The sequence below is a fragment of the Rhea americana genome, unplaced genomic scaffold, assembly GCF_003343005.1.
Source record: "Rhea americana isolate MKP2758 unplaced genomic scaffold, rheAme1 scaffold_33, whole genome shotgun sequence".
In the NCBI taxonomy this organism is placed as follows: domain Eukaryota; kingdom Metazoa; phylum Chordata; class Aves; order Rheiformes; family Rheidae; genus Rhea; species Rhea americana.
This window is the reverse complement of record NW_028186457.1, coordinates 6,144,351-6,165,809: the sequence shown is the minus strand read 5'-3', so window position 1 is coordinate 6,165,809 and position 21,459 is coordinate 6,144,351. Positions and strand designations below refer to the sequence as shown.

General features: G+C 38.3%; 1 protein-coding gene across 2 annotated transcripts in view; it reads left to right on the top strand.

Moving 5' to 3' along the window:
* The window catches only part of MYLK (myosin light chain kinase), a 216,959-nt gene that overhangs the window by 145,445 nt on the left and 50,055 nt on the right, over nt 1-21,459 (top strand). For both annotated transcript variants that reach the window (XM_085311026.1, XM_085311027.1), the window contains 2 exons: nt 9,960-10,076; nt 12,591-12,677. In XM_085311026.1, the coding sequence (XP_085167152.1) occupies nt 9,960-10,076; nt 12,591-12,677 (204 nt within the window). The remainder of the gene's footprint in view (nt 1-9,959; nt 10,077-12,590; nt 12,678-21,459) is intronic.

Below are 21,459 nucleotides of genomic sequence, written 5' to 3'. Positions count from 1 at the left end.
TTGTAAAACAATAATATTATTGCTGGTTTATACATTCTGATTTAATTCTTTTGTATGTTTACTATTTCAGGCTATTCTATTGCATTAAGAAACATGGAAGCAAAGAGGAATTATATTATTGAAAGAAATTACTACAATTTTGAGTTATGCAGTTAAGATCAGAGTTGAGAATGGATTTCCAATATATTCAGTAACTTGCCACAGGTGCTCCTGTAGTCTTTAGAGAGATTGAAGCATTCAAAATAATTGGTGTGATGGTTTTTAACCAGTTTCAAAAAAAAAAAAAAAAAAAAGTTGTCAAAGAGAATGTTAGTGTTGTCAAAATGAGTAATTTCTTTGTTCTAGATAAGAACAAAATCCACTAGACTGGTTTTGTACACCATGAAAGCTAATGTTATAGCTAGGCAAAATGGACTTTCCTTGGGACAAAAGTGGAGAGGATAACTGATAATACAGAAAAAAAAATCTTTATTTTGATTTCATAAAACACTCAGGATACTGTATGGAGAATGATACATCCTACATAGTTTATGCAAAAAAATTTTGTAGGGGTTGTAAGAAGTGTAGCTTGATAGAGGGATCTGCGCTCTTAATTATGAATCATTCTTCATTTAATCTACAGCTTTTTCAGTGTTAGCAAATGAAAACCAAAAGAATGTGCACAGTGGTTCACCACAACCAGTGAATCCTTCCACAATGATCCAAGCACTGAAACACGAGGATTCCTTTATTTTAAGCTGATGCAAGCAGGATCAATGCTGTTTTCTGACAGAAGAAAACAGTACCTGGGTACTATGTTATGGGCATAACAAAGTGATTAGATGGGAAGACTGAAATGGTAGCAGGCACATGTGTCTGAAGTAGCAGAAGAATTTTACTCATGAACATATGCTGATTTTTACCAGAGGGAACTAGGTGGAATACGGATAACTCTCAGGTACGTGAGAAAACGTAGAATGGAAAAATGCCATCCCTGTGAAAAGGACTGAGACAATCAAAAAGGTGGGACCGCAGTCTAATTAGCCTTACCCTGAAAGAAGCCCAAGTAGCAAAAATTCAAGGGGTTTTCTTGGAGTTGCTCAAGGTTACACATCTGAAAGTTTCATCTCTTCTCTCAGTGTAGACCAGAGAGAGAGAGAGCATCTCTGTATCAGACAGAGTGAATCAGGTTTGTCTGAGCTATGGTGGAGCCCCTCAGAGTGCTGCAGCATTGGTGCTGCCGGGCTGCAGAAAGCTGTTTTCTTGACTGAAAGAAGCTCTTGTAATCCTCCAAGTCTTACACATTAAAAAAAAATAGTACTGTGAATCTGAAAATCCAGTGTAGTTGGAGTTTACTGTGAAGTGGTCCTGATGTACTTAAATGCTCTGCCAGCTGCCTGAGCAGAGCATGTGACACGTTCCATCTACTTTGTCTGGGCCAGGTGACGCTCTCAGCTCATAACGCCCCAGAGCTGACACTTTGTCAAGAGTGTCGCAGTTCAGCAATGCTTTCCGTTGGGATAAAGAGCAAAAGTCACCACAGGATAAGGAATCCACTGTTTCAGGACAGCCATCCTGCAGGGAGTGAAGAACCTGTCCTTTTGTTTGAGTGATACCCGTATTATTATACTATTATCATGACTAGTAATTGTATTACTTGTATTTAAAAGTTATGCTATGTTTTGCGTATTTACAGGGGCTATTAGAAAGAAGTGTTACACAAGGAAGTAAATGATAATGTTTTCTCTTTTAATGCCAAGAAATGGAACAAAGGCTGCAACTTTTTTCTTGTCCTCCATTACCTGCCTTCTGGTACATTGAAGGGACACCTTGCATGACAGTCAGTTTAGGCTTTTTCCAGCCAGTACCTATTTCCTGTGGCACTTGGAGAACAAAATGTTGCTGCTCTCATGCTGTGAGATGCTTTCATGCCAGCTGTTACGTAATTAGCCAGATATGCATGATACTTACTCATAGCAAGTTCCAGTTTTCTTAGAGATTGATTTTCTCTTTTTCCCTAATTAGGAACATGTGAATATTTGCAGGATATCAGTATTAAGAAGAGGGAACAGTTAGCACAAGAAAAGAGAGACTGGACACTACAGACTAGAACTAAGAAATAACAAGTTCAGGTCAAATACCAGGAAAGACTGCTCAGTAGTGGAGGCCTGTGGGCTAGTATCACAGAGATAGTGTTTGGAGCAGCTTTAAACATAGAGAACAATAAAACTGGTACAGTACTTGGTATCCCAATGCCAAAAACCCAGCTTTCCTCTTTTACCCAGGATGTTGAAAAGGCAACTTGGTCAGGCCACAGGCGTCATGTCCTTTAGCAATAGTGCCTTGGCCAACCTTGGAGCAGCATTTAGTGGGCTCTGGAGATAATTCCCTACAGTCATCCTCAGCTGAAAGAAGGTTGAGTCTGTGGGGAAAGAGAGGAATTCAGAGCAGAAGGACCTAGCTCACATTAATGGGCTCAGATTTTGCAAAGCCAATTTTTACTTCTTCAGTATGATCTTGCTCTTCTTTTGTTCAGCAGCAAAATCCATTATGGAAATGGGACTGGGTCTGTTACTGGCTATTCACCAACTGTTCAAGTGCTACTTTGGTATTTGGTGGTGGGCACTGGCTCTTGTGTATGGAAGATAATATACATATATTTTCCTTAGATGCCTCACAGAAGAAGAGTGGTTTATGCTGTCTTAGTGAACTGGATAGTGGAAAATGCTCCATCTAGAGCAAGAGATGTTTTATCTGCTTCTTTTCATAGTGCAAGCCCATTTTAGTTGATAGAGGCTAGTGGCCCACAGACTGTTCAACATGAGTGGCACACGAACCTGCAGAATAACATGTATTTGTCCTTTGGAAATCAAACTAACATTCTCTGTCATTGCTGTAAAGCAAAAAGAGGCAGCAGCTTGGTGACCTCCTGGTGCCAAATAATATCGCTAAAAGGAAGTCCACAAGATATCCTGCTTTGTTGAACATGGCTACTTGCTAAATTAAGTGGTGCATTTGGCTAGGAAGGACAGACTTAAAAGTATGTGCATTACACAAAATCTTTTGGTGCTTAACAAGTCCACTGGATAAGTGAGCCCTCTGCATAGTAACTCCCTGAGAGAAACTTTCTTTGTCATGTTTGTCCCTAGCTGATAGAAGGTCCTTTAACTGTTACAAGCATTTCTGTTGACACCTCTCCTCTGTGCTTGAAGAGGCAAACCCTACCTTCCCTGTCTGAGGCAGGTTAGCTATTAGCTTGCAAGAGAAGGGTGGGTATTAGCCCAACTTCGTTACGGGCAGAGATGCCCAAATTGGAACACCAGGCTCGTAATAATCACCGATTCTTCAGATATTTAGCAAATTAAAAATTATGTTCTGCTCCAAAACCAGACTTTTACCATCGGGCCTATTATTCAGTATATTTGCTGTATTCTTGTACTCAATCTAAGGCCTGTAGTGTACTTCATTATTTCAGGGTAAGGTTTACATTAGCAATTAGAAGTCAGAGTCTGGGCGACATTACACTGAATGTCATGATCACATACCTAAGAACAGTCTCATTCCTTCCATTTTACGCTTCAACTATTAAAAGTGTTTTATTGCTCTTCCAAATCATGAACATCAGTATTTGTTTTCTCATTTCTTTTCACAAGATAATTCCTCAAATAGTGTTCTGTATGTTCCTTTGCAGGAGTGATTTGTTGCTTAAAGTATCATTTTTATGGCAAAATGAGCTATTATACCATTTTTCTTTTACCGATACGCTTGACCTGGTAGGAGTTTATTAATGGTTTGATTTTACATTTTTCTTATTTTAGGCACTCCTCTGAGTGCAGTTGTCTTCACTTTTGGGACTTGTGAGTTTTTTGCCTGTAAAATCTCAAAATAAATGATAACTATGACAAACAAGAGAGGGTGCTCACAAATTGGACTGTTATGGATGTTTGGGCAGGTCAAATGGTGCGTGGTTAAAAAGTGGTGGATTTTAGTACGAAACAAAGCAGCAATATGCTGCTTTGTTTGAAGCAAGGAGGGTTTTTGTTTGTTTGAAACAAGACTTCACGAAGGTGCTAGAGTGGAGTTAGACATATAAGGACCGTACAGAACAAGCTTCCTCATGCTGTGAGCTCTTGGGAGCGGGAACCATTTTGTTTTATGTTTTAGAGTACTTGGTACAGTAGTGCCCTGTGCCCGAGTCCTGCTGTGTGACTCAGTCTTGGGTGCTAGTACCAAACTGGAAATTTTTGCATGGTACAAAAGCTATTCTAGAAGAAGACAGTAAAAGGGACCTGGATGCTGGCACACTTAGCAGACTGAAGAGCACAAAGGAATTGAGATGCACGGTGAATACACGTGCAAACTGGCAAACTTGCCATTTTCTAAGTCAGCTTGCTCTGCCTTTTTTGGCTAGCTTTAGTACCGTGAGGCTGTATACATTGAGGAAATGCTGTGTAATGTAGGCTCAGGTAGAAGTGATGGCGTAGCTTAGAAAACAGCCAAGGTTTGTGTAGCTTTGTGTAAGACAGTTCTTTTTTCTTCCTAAATATCTTGGCAGCATAAGCAGTTGGTAATCCTGTTAGCAGTAATGCCTTAACAACTTTCTTGTGACTTAACCCAAGTCTTGTTATCAGTTGTGCCTGTCTCTGTCTGTCAGTCTGGCTAGGATCTGCCGTGACTTTTCTGATTTTTTTAATTAACTTTGAGCAAGAGTTTAGTGTCTAATTAACTTATATGTACTGCTGAATTTAGCTGAACTCTGCAGCATAAGAAAGGCTTAAAGAAAAGCTTTTTCATAAAGTTAAAAGCTAAGAACATCATTTTAACAACTCTGACACAACTCCATGTGTGTCAAATGCCAAAAAAATTCTCTCTATACAGTCATTTGTATCTGAAGCTTATCTTCCAGGAAGGCATGTAGTATAGATCTGAATACAGCAAAAGAGAGCCAATTGCTATAATCCCTGGCAATTTATTGTACTAGCTAATTATTCTCCTAAGTGTTTTGTTTTTAAATCAAGAACCAGAGAAAAGCCTTGTTTCTAATTTGAATTTCTCTGATTTCTGCTTTCACACACTGATATCCTTTCTCTGCTAAGCTGAAAAGCCCATTTGTACTTACTATAATGACTTTGATTCTGTAATCAAGACACCTCTCTACCTCTCTATTTTTAGAGATTGGTAAGTCATGCTCTTATTAAATTCCTCTCCATAATGCACTTTATCCAGTGCCTGGAGTGTTTTTTTCTTTCTTTTTTTTTGTCTTTTTAATATCTCCTCTTCAGTTGTTGTTTATTGGTTTATTCTTTTTAGAGGACAGGCAGCAGACCCATACCTTAATATCAGTGTTGGTGAGATGGAGGTCACCTTCCTATTGCTGTGCTTGCAGAAAATCATTAGCCCTCTTTCCACCTTGTCACAGTGGAGCTCTTGTTTGTTACTTCCGTGTTAAACCTGTAAATCTTAGATATTTTCACTCCTTTACATAACACAGCAGTCCAGTCGGAAGACAAAGTGTCTTTTCCTGTATCTGGATATCTAATTTGGCATTTCTCTATATTTAGCTCCATTTTGTTCAAGAGAATAGGACTTAGTTCAACAAGTAAATGAGATCATTTGTGATAATTGTTGTGTTCTCTCTCTCTGTCGTCTTCTGTTTTCCCTTTCCAACAGATTTTCAATAGTTTATAAGTTCATCACCACTGATTTATGAGTACTTCTACATCATAGGCTAAAATATTGAATAAATTTGGTGCTAATTTGATCACAGAAGAATCACAGAATAACAGAACACTTGAGGATAAAGCAGCCCACTAGAAACGTACCAGGTGATGATTTCCTCTTGTCACCTTCTTCATGAGATCTTTATTTTAGCAGCTTTGACTCAGCCTAATTAGAATTTTATTAATATAGCATTAGTTTCAAGCTAAATGATAAGAGATAACACAAGTATTTCAGAAAATCCAAGAGAATTATATAGATACTTTTGCCAGTTGAACATGTAATCCCACAGAGCATGAAAGCATGTTTCCTTCTTACGTTGTCTTCCTTAAAACCCTGTCAATTAGAAATGATTTCTTTTTTCTTCTCTGAAACTCACGTGAGTTTTTCCACTGCATTGCTTGTGATCATTGTCACTGTATTCAGTGAATAGTTTCCTGGTCAACCCATTTGACATTTTTAACATGACTGTGACATTAGCACATTTCTGCACTTTCCCACACAATCTGTGATCTATTAAAAATTAACACTGGTGGGTCAAAAAGCTCCTCAACCAATTTTGTTATAACTTAAAGGCACAATTTCCCTAGGCCTAGTATTTATTAATATTGCCTAAATACACTGTAGTATTTCTTCTTGCCATGGGATACAAATGCGAAAGACATCAGAAACTTCAATCTGCGTCAGAAACAGGGAGTCGGGAGTTTGGCCAGCTAGATGCCAGAACAGGGAATTAGAGCAGGAGCTGTTCTTCGTTGGTTTGTGTATTTGTTTTATAGCTGAAGTTCACTTTCTGCAGAGTTTCATGGAAAGAATGCAGAAGCCTAGAGATATTTTAAACTGGTTTGCACTATTTTTGAGTAAGTCAGAAAATCCTTTAATAGCTCAAAATGCAAGGGAAAGTTTTTGTGTATCTAAACTAGAGCCTCCCGTAAACTGTCAGCTTCTCTGCTATGTCTTTTCTAGAGCTGCACTAGTTCTGTGGCCCAAGTGGAGGATCCAAGTATTAATGCTGCACTTTGTGGCAGGATTTTAAAGACTATGTCAGTGAGCTGATTCTTTAAATATATATATATATATATTATATTTTATATATATATATATATATATATATAAAAGAAATAGAAGAATGGAGGACAAAATTCATGGTGAAATTTTTTTAGTTGGCTGGGATTTGAAAAGTGCCAGGATTCAGAATACCCAACTTGGGTCACCAGTCTGAACTTTCTTAGAGTTATGAGAAAATAAGCTTGTTTCAGGTCACGAAGGGCTTTTGCAGAGGAAATACCAAATACTTCATTGAAAGACTTTTGGCCTTCCAGCCTCTGGAATCAAGTGTAGCTCTCGATCACAGAATATAGGCTTTTTGGAGAGTTTCCTGTCCTTATTAAATCTCATCAAGTCTTGCCTGTCTCCCCCCCTCCCCCAATTTCCTAAGGAAATGAGTTTTCTTCAGCCTTGCTGTTTCTCAGCCTCCCCTTATCTTCTTGCCTCAGCCTGGCTATTTTGTTGAACTATTGGCCAATTTCACAACAAATAAAACCTAGTAGTCCACAGCTTTCTGAAAACTAGTGGCAAAATAAAGGAGAATGACTCAARTTACTCCATTTCCTCTTTATTCCTCCACTGAGGGCAGAATACCACCATTACATCTTCTAGTGGTAGCAACAAGCCCAACAATCTATCTGTGCTTTGGATGTGCTGATCCAGTGTGGCTGCCCGGGAGTATGAAATACAAGAAGGAATACAGATTATTGCTGCAAAGAAGACAGTCCTTGAGAAATCAGGTTTCATTCATTCTCCTGCTCACCGAATAACTTAATTCAAATCTTTATTCAAATCCAGAATATAAATATTCTTTTGGAATGAGTGTCCTCAGCAAGACTAACATTATTGCATGGAGACTTGACTTCCAGCAGAATAGCCCAAATGCATTTTTGGTCAGACTCCTGCTACTCAGGCTGGCCAGTGCTGGATTACAAGAGTACCGGTGACAGAGAGCTGTATGCACATGGCAGCTGGAGGATTTTCATGACAGAAAGCTAGGATTTGCTTCTAGGTTTTAGTTTAATTGTGGGCAGTGACCTATTGTCAGGGCGGGTTCTTTCTGTTTACATGCTGCTTAAGGAAAAGTTTCTCACAAAGTATTAACTTACATTTCCAAAGTGTGCTATAGGGGCAGCAGCACAACATTGGGAGTAGTGAAGAATGAATCTATGTCTGATGGGTCTTAAACAAGCTGGCAAACATTCAGGTCAGGGAGAGCTTTGGAGAAGGTAGGAGGGATCTCTGTAACCCACCAGCAGAAACTAAAGCAAATACTGGTTTGCTCTAGTCCCTTAAGGATCCAGTTATCCTTCAAAGCCAGGCCCTGTCCCATCAGCAAGGTGGCCAGAGATGATCTTCATATGCATGTGACTTTGTTCCATAGTTTATGTTCTTTGGCAATGGCATTTTTATCTTCTACTGTGTGATCTTTTCTAATTATGTTATATAGATTCATACAAATTTTTTGATTGGAAATTATCATTGATTTGCCCTCCAATTGTCTCTTTAAACTGCAGAGATGCCTGGGTTCATATTTGCAAGATGCCTGCCAGAACACTTAGTAATAGCTCTCCTTCATTTGGAAGGAGGCTGCAGCTCAGACTGACTCAGGGACTGAGCTGCCTGAGGGGAGGCACATGGCTTTTCTCTTCACCCTGTAAGTTGGCTGAGCAGAACCCATGTGAGTAAGTGAGGGGTCAGTGCTTCTCCTCTGAAATAGTTTTCATTTAGTTTCTTGGGGAGAGGGGGGAATGACATTATTTAGAACTTCTTGATATTGCTGAAAATAAGAAAGAGGAAAAAAATCCATTTACTTCTAACCTTTGCATGTTCCTGACAAAACAAATCTGTTGGGAACTCTTTGTATGTTTTTTGAAAGATTTGCCTTGAATAATAACATCCAGTCTTACAGTGAGGGAAAATCTGAATGCCAAAAGCTCAGTTGCTGTGTCAGAATTGAGGTCCAGTCTCTTGAGGGAAGCCAGTAAATCCTCATGTTGCTTTTCAAGGATCAGTGTCACTTGTGACTTTGCCATCTTCCACGTCACAAGGGGAGATACGTGATGGGGAGCCTGCAGGCCGGCACTCTGGAAGGTAGAAGTCAGTTAGCCTAGAGAGAGAAACATGGAAAATAGCAAGAGATGCTGGGAAATCTCCTTATGCCCTAGAACATGGGGAAGTGCCTAAGAAGGACTGTCAGAGGACAGGTCAGGATTTCTAGTTAGGAAAGAGAAAACAAGCCCACACTTCACCCTCACTCCAAGGATATTTGGAGGGGGAAGGTTTGGAGTATGGGTTTTTTAAGTGGGTTCTCCCAGGGAGTGAAGTACCTATTGTTCAAAGTAATGCATTTGATAGTGTAAGGGATTAGGTAAACTACAGTTCTCCTTCCTCTTCCCCCAACTAGTGGGAACAGCTTCTGTTTTGGTTCACAGAGTTTTATTTTTTTAAGAGGAAATGTATTTCCCTTGGGTAATACCAAGCTTCCCTTGGTAACTACAGAGCTTATGTCGCATCCTGTTTCTGCAACCCCATTGAACCCAAATTTTGTTTTTTTGTTTGAAATTAAATGAGTTTGTTGCAGTGACAGATTTGATTGCCATTATTAGGCTTTTTTGCAGATGTTTTACAAGATGAGACATTTGGTCTCTGAGCAATTCAAGCAAAAAGAAGATGGCCCTCAGTGTCATTTTTAAACTCAGGCACTAAGTTATGGTTCTACTTTCACACATGAATGCTGATGAGAGTGCTGGAGACGAGGCTGAACTAAAATATCGCAGATGGACACTTTACAGAAGTCCTTTCATTTGCAGTCCTACACTATTAGCTCTTTTGGGAAAAGACCATCTCAGTGAGGACTTCTTATCACTACTGCAAGGCAAAGAATGGCAGCAGAGATTCTGCTTTGGGTCTTCTGTATCCTCATCTATTAATCACTTGAGGGCTGCAGGTCCAGCTTTGAGAAACTTAAGGAATACTGATATGATCTAACTTACATACCTATGCATTTTTATTTTATTTCAATCTTAATAAGATTCTGATCTCTTGTGGATTTTGATGTTGAATTTTTAAGGTCAAGACATCTTTTTGTAGCAGTGAACATCAACTGTAGTAAAAGATTGGATCATTTCATGCGTTCTGTTCCTTAGTAACACTAAGCTTTTTGTGAACTGCTAAATATAATGCTGATTTGATGTCTCTTTTGTTTGTATTAGGGACACTGTGTTCACTTACCATTAAGAAGGCTATGCCTGAAGATGAAGGCGAGTACAAATGCATAGCTGAGAATGCAGCAGGAAAAGCTGAATGTGCTTGCAGAGTTTTGGTGGAAGGTAAGTGTTTTGCTGGATATGGGAAAACCCTTCCATAGAACTTCCTCCTTTCCCTTTCTTTCCTCCTCCCTTTCTTCATAACAACAGCCTTTATGAACTACCTACACAAAAAGGAACTCAATCTGCTTCCCTCTTGCATATTTTCTATCAACACAGTAGTTGTGTTGATCATAAAGAAGCATGAGCAGAGAAATAGTGAAGCATCAAGTACTCTTGCTGCTTTGTGGTTTAATCCAAGCTCCTGCTGTCCACTGTATTTCTGTAATGATACCACCCTTGTATACCACTGTCTTAGAAGTCTAGTATGAATAATTTACTAACCGAGGTACCAGTTCTCAGCTTTGGTGATGCTGACGACACTGTACTCATGTGCCAGATAGTCTTAGGCAAATATTTTGTCATGGAGTTGAGAGCACAGACTTTTAAAACTGCCATGGAATTTAAGCCCAAGTAACTAAATGTGATTCTGATCAGCTCACCTTTAGGTGAACAGCTCATTCTTGAATACTCTGCTTTGCATTGCAACCGAAAGAACACAAAACTAAAAAACAAATACAATATCTACCATAATATAAATCTTGGGTGGTAATTTAAAGTAATAATGAGATTTTGCCAGCACTGAAGTTCAGAAGAGACTGTCTAGAGGCTTGAAGCAGAATCTAGTATCGTGTAACACCTTCAGTACCACAGAAGCAGAAGGATGAAGGAGCAGATCATCAAGAGCTTAACACTCAGTAGTTCTCCAAAGCTATTAGAGCACCTTTTAAATGTTTCAGTCATCTTCATACTGTTTCATTTTCTTTGTCTTCTGATCACCCTCAAGTAGTTGATTTCTTTCCAGAAATCTCCTTCAGCATTATTGTTTCCCACTCTAAATTTCTTGTTGGCAATGTGTGATCTGGGAGACTGGATGTAGTCTTTGGTTTGCAAAGCCTTGATCATGACAGGCTGTCGGCTCCTGATGTATTCATTACTTGAGGACAAGGACGGTGTCCAGTCAGCTGTTTGACTCACACTGGCAGTGGCGTGTGTGGTGTTAGGAGCTAACTACTCACATAGTACTGGATACCAGGGTAACCATATTGCTATCTTGATACTGGCCAACTCATCTGTCCTTTCTGTTTCCTGATGGCATGCTGTTTTGCATAACAGAGAAGAGGTTTTGAAGAATGGCACCAGAGCAAACCCCAGATACTAGGAGGGATGCTGCCGGATATCCCTTGTCCATGATTGGCAGACAGGACAGCTATTACGTTTCAATTAGAATTGTGATCTAAAACAACAGTAAAAATTGCTCCTTTCTACTCAATCTACAGTCAGCTAAAATAACCTTAAAATAACCTTAAATTTCATTATGTTCCTTTTGGCTCCATGAGCTAAAATCAGCTCAGAAGAACATTTAACTTGATGGTACATTAGCTCAGGGACAAGTCTGTAAAATTTAAGTGTCTGAACTTAGGCCTAGCAGACTTCTGCTCTGAATTCCTTGCCAGAAGTTTCTGTTTTCGTCTGTTGATTTTACAGGAAAATTTAGAAAGACCAACTTTCATGCTCTGGCACCTACAGGTAGTTGACTGAAACAGGCAGTTCCATGACATTTATGCTATCTTTTCTCCAGTAACTAAATTTCAAACAGTTATCTCCTGCATAGATCCTCTGATCTTAGTATTTTCTTAGTGTTTGAAAACTACAAGCTGATAAAAAGCTGAGATTAGAAGCCAGAATTGGGATCTTTCTTCCAAAGAGGAATGTTGGGATCAAACAACCTAACAAATAGTGCATGTTAGAATTTGCATTACATGACATGCTCTGCCTGGGTAAAGTGGCTGAAAAAAGATTAGATCTTCTAGCTATATGTGTCTGTCATTTGAGTAGACACGGAAGAGAGGCTGTATTGAATCTTGGATGTCAGTGCTGAGTATTGCTGCCTAAGAGTTGTATAATCCTGAGAATGCAGAAATACATCAGACTTGAATCTTGCGGTACCACTTTTGCCATCCTCTTTAGGAACAGAACCAATGTATAGTATTGTCTTGAAAAGACTTAAGTATACAGAGGAAATACTGCTTATTAAAAGAGTGCTCATCTATATAGATCACAGAAACAATAGACTAGAAAATGACAAAGCAAGAGATTATTGTGGATGAAATGATGCTTCAAAGATGCCTTTCCTTCTCTCTTTCCATGTCCTGTCTAAAGCAGCTTTGTGCACATAGTACTTTGTTCTCTTCAGTTAAATAGGCCCATCAGCCTTGGTGATGTCTCCTTTCTGTTTGCTTTCTCAAGTTTTCAGTGCAGCTGCTTCTGTAGCGTGCTCCCCTCTCTCTGTTCCCTCTTCCTTTTGGATTATGATGTTCTCCAGCAATTCTGTGCAGAAAATCTTGTTTAAAATGCCAACAGCCAACATGTTCCTAACTTTGCAGAAAGATCCAGAACAAATTCATGTTAACAGACAGTACTTTCTTAATTTTAAAATTATTGTGTATTTTATTATGATTTTTGTTTTGATTGCAGATGCCTCACCCACAAAGACCTCAAAGCCTGCTGACAAGAAAACCAAGAAGCCTAAGAGCACGCTTCCACCTGTGCTGTCAACAGAGAGTAAGTGACAATGATTTTAACTGTTTCTTTTTCAATGGAAGCAAAAGAGTGTTTTGGGATTGTGTGGTCATTCCCTTCTGTTTGTAGGCATAGTATCAGAAGCTTGTGCTGTTTCTTTAACCCTTAGACATGGGTCATGCGAAATAAGAGTTTTTGCCTTGTAGATGATGGAAGTGAGAGGTGAAACCGTGAGTTCAGATCTAGCCCACTCAGTTTTTAGTTTCCCATAATGATGTAATGAACTTATGACACATACTTCTCAGTTGCCTCCCCCAAAGAGTGCAGAAATTTTCAAAGTCATGTGTTTCGAATTCTTAAAATCAATTCCTTTAAATTCTCAAAGTCATTTGTTTCAAATCAAGCTGTGTCCTGTACAGACGATATACTGCCGTACCACCATCTTGCTGTTGACTTTAGTAGAAACTAGATATGAGCAGTAAAACGGAAGCTAGCAATTCTGGCTTCAGAAAAGTATCTATGAAAGCAGCACAGAGTGTTTAGCAGTATCTCTGAATAGCTCCTTTTCAAACATACTGTGATTACAAGCTAGCAAATTAGGAAAATTAAGTTGTATTTCTTTCTGCTCATAATTAATATTCTGTAACCAGAACTTAGCAGTAATTATGACTATGTAGAATGCAACTCACTAATGCTAAATAGAATAAATAATAATGTTTGTGAGAAAAACAAACAGATTCAGCCTTAAATCTGAAGAAATCAATTATGAGAAAGAAGGGGGAAGGAAACCTCTTTTTTTTAACTTTCAGAATTGATTCATTCTTTACTGACTTATATATCTCTGCTAGGTGGATACAAAATGCTATTGGATTAGACTAATAAAATGTTAGGTTTCCTCTGCACAGATATAAAAGATTAGAAGAGGCAGTGGAAAATTGGAACCTTTCATTATTTATTGTACTGCATACTCCACACTATGCCAGAATAATCAATGAATAGTATAAGGGTCTCTGACTGAGATATAACCTTGCAGCAGAAGTACTGAAATAAAATTCTAGGTGCTTGATCATCTTTCCGCAGAGCTTTGAAAACATCTGATGTAAAGGGATTTGGGCATTCAATTGCCATTAAAATTAAAAGTTCATTCAAATTAAGCTTAAAAGGAATTGCCATGATGACTTGCAAAATCTTCAGTGCTTATTATATAAAGGTGTTTTGCCCAACAGATTGCAGAAAAATGGAAGTGCAGCTTGAGATTTTTTAAGAGTAAATGATGATTTCATAGTATATAGATAAATATTCTCTTTTATGAAAAAATCTTCTACTACACAGTACTCCCTAAGATTTTGTCCCTTTCATGTGTCTTAAGCTGAGAAGCAAAATAACAGTAAAAGATAGCCTGAGCAGTTTGCCCAAGATCAGGCACATTCAGTTGAAGGTCTAGAAGCAAACTTTGATTCTCAGTCTTGTGATTAGCTTACTCTGCATACCATGCCCTGAAACACATTTTTTAACAGACATCCTGCAAATTCGTATAGAACATCAGTTTTCCAAAGCCAGATTTAATTGAAGTATTGAAGTATTTTTGAAGTGTTTTCAAGATCTAGTATTTCAAGTTTGAAGTATTTTTAAAGATTTAGAGGGGAAAAAAGGCATCCTACTACAGTTAGAGGTTATTTCTTATACTTCATGAGGGCTGAGCAGTGCAACATAACTTTACTATAGTAGGAAGAAACTGTATCCCAGTCACTCCTTTTTAGAAAAGAATTGGCTTTAATGTGTTAGAAATTAAACCTCCTAAATCTAAGCATTGAATCAAAGTGTTTGGAAAGAAATGCCCACTGGTTTTTGTAGGGCTAATTCACAGTCCTACTTCCAGTAAATATTAAGAAATGGCAACTATCATCTGTCATAATCAGTGGTGTAAAAACCTAACAGGATATCCTGGATTCCCTCATCTCAGCAATATGCTTGTTAAACCCACTGTTCTCATACCCATAAATTAATACCTGGCAATTAAACCACATACATTGAAGGGATGATCCAGCACAGGGTTTAATTGCACAAACTTACGTTCTTTTGCTCAGTTAAAAATAAAGTTACTTTGAAGAAAATAACCTTCTCCACACATCAAGTAAAGGAGCCCAAAATACATTATTTAACAGTATTTGATATCTTGCTGATATAAATCTTTTATATCTGCTACTATATAAAATCTGTTTGATTTCATGTCAAACACATTTTTGGCCAAGTAGTGATGCATTCTCTTGCTAACAGTTGTTAATAAAATGTCACCACTGACACTGTCCAGATCAAATCCTCTGGGAGGCTGAAGTGTTATCTTCYCAGATCTGACTTCTCAACACTGCTGGTGCTTGACCATAATGCTGTGCAGCAGCATCTCTGCAACAGTGTATCGTAAGTGTGAATGTGTCAGACAGGACTCCTTATATATTCTTATGGATAGAGGAGGTCAAAACATTTTAATTACCATGGGGAAATTATCAGTCAGTGGCCAAGTGATTAGTACACAGTTCTGTGTTCTTCAATAAACAGTATTGCCAGAGAATCCAAATCTGATGGCAACATGCTAAGAAAAAGTCACAGTAAAAAGCTAAACTTGATGTGTCTGAATTAGATAATATGTAATTAGATCATTAAACACTTCATATTTTTGTTGTTTTCTATTTTAGGAACTATCAATATAATATTAAACATGACACTGATGAGTATAAAATGCTTCAAAATCTTCCTGTCATGTCAGATTTTTTTCTCCGCAGTATAAAACTTGCCACTTTCTAAGGGAAGAACTAACTAGTCAGATCACAGATATTTTCTTGATTGGAGAAATAAGACTGTCAGGAAATGAGGGCAGCTATGATCTGGTGACTGTGGTGCTGCTGGCCTCTTTTTCTCCCTGGGATAGTTTGAGATGCTTTTAAGGGTCAATGAGGCTATTCAGAACAGTTCTCTCAGTCCTGTTGCTTTCCCAGAAGGTCCATGCCATGCCACTCCTTGAATGCTGCAAGAACTGAGCTGTTTTCTGTACAATGAATGTAAAGTATCTAGATCACTACTTAATGTGGTGGGACAATACCACTTTCATCGCCAGAGGAGTGAAAAAATCACTCTTTTTGTCTTAAGTGAAGCTGAAACMTCCTTTTTTTAGTTTATATAAACAAATCTACTCTGAGCTGTTTTTGAGATGTAAGTATGATTTTTCTGAAACTGAAAAATTAGAGGTGATGACTGCACACCTCAGGACTGGAGTCTGAGGGAGAATAACTGTGACACAAATTAAAAAGGTAGTATAAGATTTAACTTGGTGACTYGGAAGTTGGTTGCCTCCATAGATGAAAAGAGAATCCAGTCACTGTATGTGTAAGTAATGCAATGAAGAAACACACTGATCTGTTGTGTAAATCACTTCTCCTTGGGGCTCAGTGCAGCACCATTTAGCTAATGCCAGGTATGCATTCTGAATCTCTGCCAGGTTACTTTACAGCTTATACCATACTGACGTTTTCTGAGTTAACATTGGCACAGACCAACATTTTCCATGTGTTTTTCATACAATCCATCATACATAGCTGTATGTTGACAGAAGAAAAGACAGATGTTTCTTGGTTGTCTCATGCAGAAAAAGATGAGCATAGTTTTTGCAAGATGGTCTTGAACTGAAGAATTGCCATGCACCATTAATTCCCAGTTAAGTCATTGATTAGAACTTGCTGATGTAATTGCATGTAATAGAAACATTGACGAAAGTTTCTTTTTTGTAGAACGGGAGCCTACATCCATGCTTAAATAATGTACAAAAGCACTGAACACCTAGCTTTTTCCACTGAAATCACTTGAAGTTGCCGACTGTCTAAACAAAGTGTCAGTCAACCCCTTCTCTCCTACTTAATAGACTGGGTAGCAGGCTCATAACTTAATTTAGACTGCTGTTCCTAAATGCATGAGCACAGCATCTTAGTGTCTAATTCTAGATGTCCTTGCACGACATGAGAAATACAAGAATGAAATCTATATTTAAGAACATAATGTTGTTGTCTTGCTGCTGCAAGAGCTTGTAATGGAAGTCATACAACTTGAGTTGTTCATAAGCTCATAAGAATCTGCATTTCTGCTTGATAGTAGATGTCTTCTGTGCTTCTCAGATTTGCTCCAATTGCAGAAATTGCTTATGCACAGTACCGCCAAACTACTATGGAATTGTTTATTCATCGAGCTGAGCTCTTTTAAAAAACTTGAGTTATCTTTGCATTATTCAAGCTGAGAGTATGTTAGTATGTGCTAGCTCCCTCTTGACTGGAACGCAGGAGTGATTTTTTTGGAGGAGGAAGAGGAGAAAGCTGGATTTTTTTCAATTGAGAGGGCAATCTCTGAATGATTTAGAAGCTAAATATGGTTTGTTGCAACAAACTGTCAGTTGTTTTTAATGGACAAATAAAAGCTGTTAAAATTGTGCTTAAATGCATAAACTCAAATAATTGACATTTATGGCATTTTGTTGTCTAATTTCCACATCTTACAAATTTAAGTCAGAGTTCTTTTCTATTTTATTGTATTTAGATAAAAAACAGTTACTTGGAAAGGATGTGAGGAATTTGTTCCTTGAGAAACAATGCAGTAGAACTATTTAAACTTTCAAACTGTGATGAAGTCTCAGGCTATTGGTGCTGGCCTATTTTAACTGTCATTTTCTATATAGCAATTATTATAGGTTTCTGAATGTAGGAATAAATTGGTAAGTGATGATGTGTCATCTTTTACTATAATCTTACCCATCATGGTTCTTTTATTTCAGCTTGCTTGTGCTGAGTGATACCTGTGATAAGTTTGGGTGCCGCAAAGGAAACCGGTGATAGAGGCAAGGATAGAACTGAGTTAGTCACAGCCTTAAGTGTGAGGCCAAGCATTTTTTTCTCTTCCATAGTTCCAGGTCTCCATCAATCTACGCTTTCTAGCATCAGCAATGAGTAGTGAAGCTTTACAGACAGCGGTTGCCTTTGATACCAGAACCGGAAGTTCTCAGGGTCAGGCAGAGGTTACCTTGTGCTGCATTCACATGTGGGAGACAGATCACTTACAGTGTCACATCCCGCACGTCTGACGTACTCGGGTGAGACAGAGAAGACACAGATTCAGGTGTGAATCTGAACAAGCAGAGACTTGAACCTGGGGTTTCCATCTCATGCATGAATATTCTTGTTTCTGTGGTATCTACCCTGTTACAGATACGACTTCTTTTTCAGTTTGCTTCATGAAGGAAGCTGAAAATTTTGATTTAATTCCTCTCAGAAGATAATATCTTGAAAAGTTTTGCATGATGAGAAAATGTGTTCCAATGTGGTTAGAGTATCAGAGTATGACATTAGCCCTTCTCCTATCCTGAGCTAAAATGAGACTATTCCAGGCAAATACTTTGCTCCCTGTGTTGAAGGATTTGGGTATTCGCTGTACTTGTTTACCAGGCGCTGAAATCCATCACTATACTATAGATGACAGTATAGGCATGTTTTCCAAGGAAGATGGTAGGAACGATGGACTGGCTAGAAATGCTGTCTGGAGTACTGATGTTTTTTCAGACTGTAACAGATTTTTACTTCATGCTTTATTGAAAGCAAGTTGTGCGGAGAGTCATTTCAGGGGAGGCCTATGTCTATTTTTAGTAAAATTCCAAAAAAGGGAAACAAAAAAGAAAGAGGCTTCTGAACATATCTGCTCCCATGAATTCAACACCAGGGCAAGGCAAATGGCACAACCAAATGTTCCACAGCTATCAGCCTGTATGGGATCTTTCCCTTTTAGTGTATATCCTCCCAGACACAAACTCTCTAAGAGGCAAACCTGCCTATAAAGTTATGTAAATACCAGCCTTGTAATGTTTACATTATGTCATTTCTAGGAGGCAGATTCATTTAAGGACGGAATATTATGTCCTTTTTCTTCCAGGCTGGTTTTTAGCTTCAGCCTCTTTCAATGTAAATATCAAAAAAAAAAAAAAATGTCTTTAAAAAAAAAAAAAAAAAAAAAAAAAAAAAAAGACAGAAAAAGACAGAAAAAGAAAAAAAAAAGGCAGGAACAGACTTGAACTAACATTTCTAGTGGCTGAAATATTTTAATAAAAGCAATCATTTGATCTTGTCAGCTTTAATCTTATTAGATTTCTTTCACTAACTGTCTCCAGTGGCTTTTGAACAAAAGTTACTTTTCAAAAAGTTGCATGACTTGAGCTGAAATTTTCTAAGGAAGGTCTGTGAACAGTGAAGCATACTCCATTAGCCAAAGAAGTCAGGTTCATGGACACAGAGACATATTTTTGCACTCATTGCCTTCCACACTGTCCTTCCCTTTCATTTCTGCTCCAGGCTATTTGTGTCAGCCAGACCTTCTAGCAACCCTTTGCAGTCTGCATGGTTTGATGAAATCCAGTGGCAGTATGCATAGCGTCAGATAAGTGAATGTAATGTCCTTGTGGATGAAAATAAAAAATTAAACAAAAAATATGTATTTATATATAAAAATCAGTATTCCAGCTGAATGAGGTGATGGATTCATGTTCTTTGCCTACCTGCAGTGGAAATACTCACGATCTGAGAGTCTTCTAAAACTGTCTAAGCATGCCTCTTAGTCCTCCCAGGGGCATTTATTTCACTTGGAGTGTAAATATAGTACATAGTGGTTCTTTATCCCTCATAGCCTATATATAAATATTGTTCTTTAACAGTGATGAATTGAATATCATTGACTGTAGTTGCAAATGAACAAATTTTGTGATTGGTGATGAACTAGGAGTGGACTAGATAATAGGCAGAGAGAAGCGAAAGAGGGAGGTATTTGAGTATACAGATGTGCGTTCTGTGTATGTATTGTGAAAACGCAGAGAATGGTCCTGTCAACTGGGAGGAAAAGAATTGCACCTTGCCCGTTAACTGAGATATTGCAGCAAATATACAACATCAACCAGGAGGTGATAGCTGAATGTAAATCATGCTTGATTACAGAATTCTGTTTTTCCTCACATTTGTCTGCAGTAACATTTCTGAAAAACAGTAGTAGTATCTTCAATCTGAGATGGCATTTGACGAATGGTGCTTTTTCCTCACCACTGGTGTTCCTTGTTCTTCATATCAGACTTAATGGGGCACGGAGGTAATAAGATTCATGTCACTGTTTTAGGTATTAGAAGTATTAAAAATTTAGCTCTGAGGATACCCAACAGTTACTTCGTTCGCAGTTTAAAGAAAAGGAGAGAATCTGGTGTCAAGTGCAGCAGAAAAAAATTAAAATATCTACCTATTATTAAATCATACAGGTGTGTTAGTTTCCATGAGATTATGCAGCTAATGGTGCATTAATTGACGTGTTTGCCAGCAGATGATAGGCCAGACTGAACAGCCCTTACGAACTGGCACCTGATCATATGAGCAGTTTCATCCACATAACTGTGACTACAGAAATAAATGAGAGTTTCAGCTCAGGGCTTGATCATGCCCTGATCAGGTGATAAAGAGGAGAGATGCTTTACAAATACTGCTTTTTGCTTTTCCTCATACATCTCGGGGAAGAGAAGAGGAGCTGGAAATATATTTGCTGTCACTTATCACAGCAGCTAGGGTACATGATAGTCTGTTGGTGGCCCAAAAAATAATGGGTCCCGTTGATGAATAGTGATGCTGTTTTTAAAAGCACCAATTTAAACAAGACTAGGCCAACGAAGAAGACATAGCAGCACAGACATGTTTCTTGTGCCTTGGTGATCCAGTTAAACTAGGATGAACACCTCACAAGTACTAATCTAAACCTGTAACTAGTTCTGTTGAGCTGACAGTCTTTGAAGAAAGGCTTTGTTGGGAAATACCTAGCTCCCTTTTTGGCTTAGCTTTAAGTACTGCAAGAATAACTTATCTTTCAATTACTGTATTTCTGATTCCAATAAAATCAATAAATACAGAGCATATGAAAGCTAAGCATACTTTGAGAGAAAATTACTATAAAGCAAAACTGTTCATGAAAAGAAGGCAACAACTTCTGTATTCAGTGGATATTCCTCAAAATGAACTGAATAAACATAGTTGTGGACAGCTAAACCATTATTTATTTATATTTATTACGATATTTGTTATTTTAACAGCCTACAGCACATCAGTTGCTATCAGTTGCTATCTCCAGCAACTCTAAAACTTGAAATCAATGTCTTCACAGCTATGTACTGCTTGAGCTATAACGTGAGGCCTCCACAGTGGGCTCCCATCTTAGGCGGCTCCTTGTTCCTAGGCGATCAGGTGACATGTTCGTTGGGTAACATTCACAACTTGCAGTTTGCTATCAGCAAGCAGATTTCAAGGCTCAGAGCAAGGGAGACATGGCAGTGCTTGTTATGTCTTCCAGAGCTTTAAAGAAAAGCAATTCTGTAAATGTGCAGGCCAGCACCTAGAGGTACAAAACATGCAGATCTTACTGAAAAGGAGGTTAAAAAAAGGGCTTAATTTATTGTATTCAATTTATTTGCTGCTCACTGCTTCGAAGTATTTTAAGTAAACAATGAACCAAATAATTCAAACCTAGTTACTGCTGTCCCTAGGCACCTAAGTAGATGTTGCCAGATACTGAAAGCACATAGCAGATACTGCCTCAATTGGAAGCAACAGCATCTTAAAAGCCAAGCTACTTCAATTAAGTTCCCTACTTGAGCATTAGAAAATAAGAAATGGCCTTTTAGACCAGAGGGCATCCTCTGACAAGGACACTTAGGATAGTGGATAAAAAGAGAGTGCTCTAAGAGCAATGAGCCCCCACTTCTGGAATTCAGGGG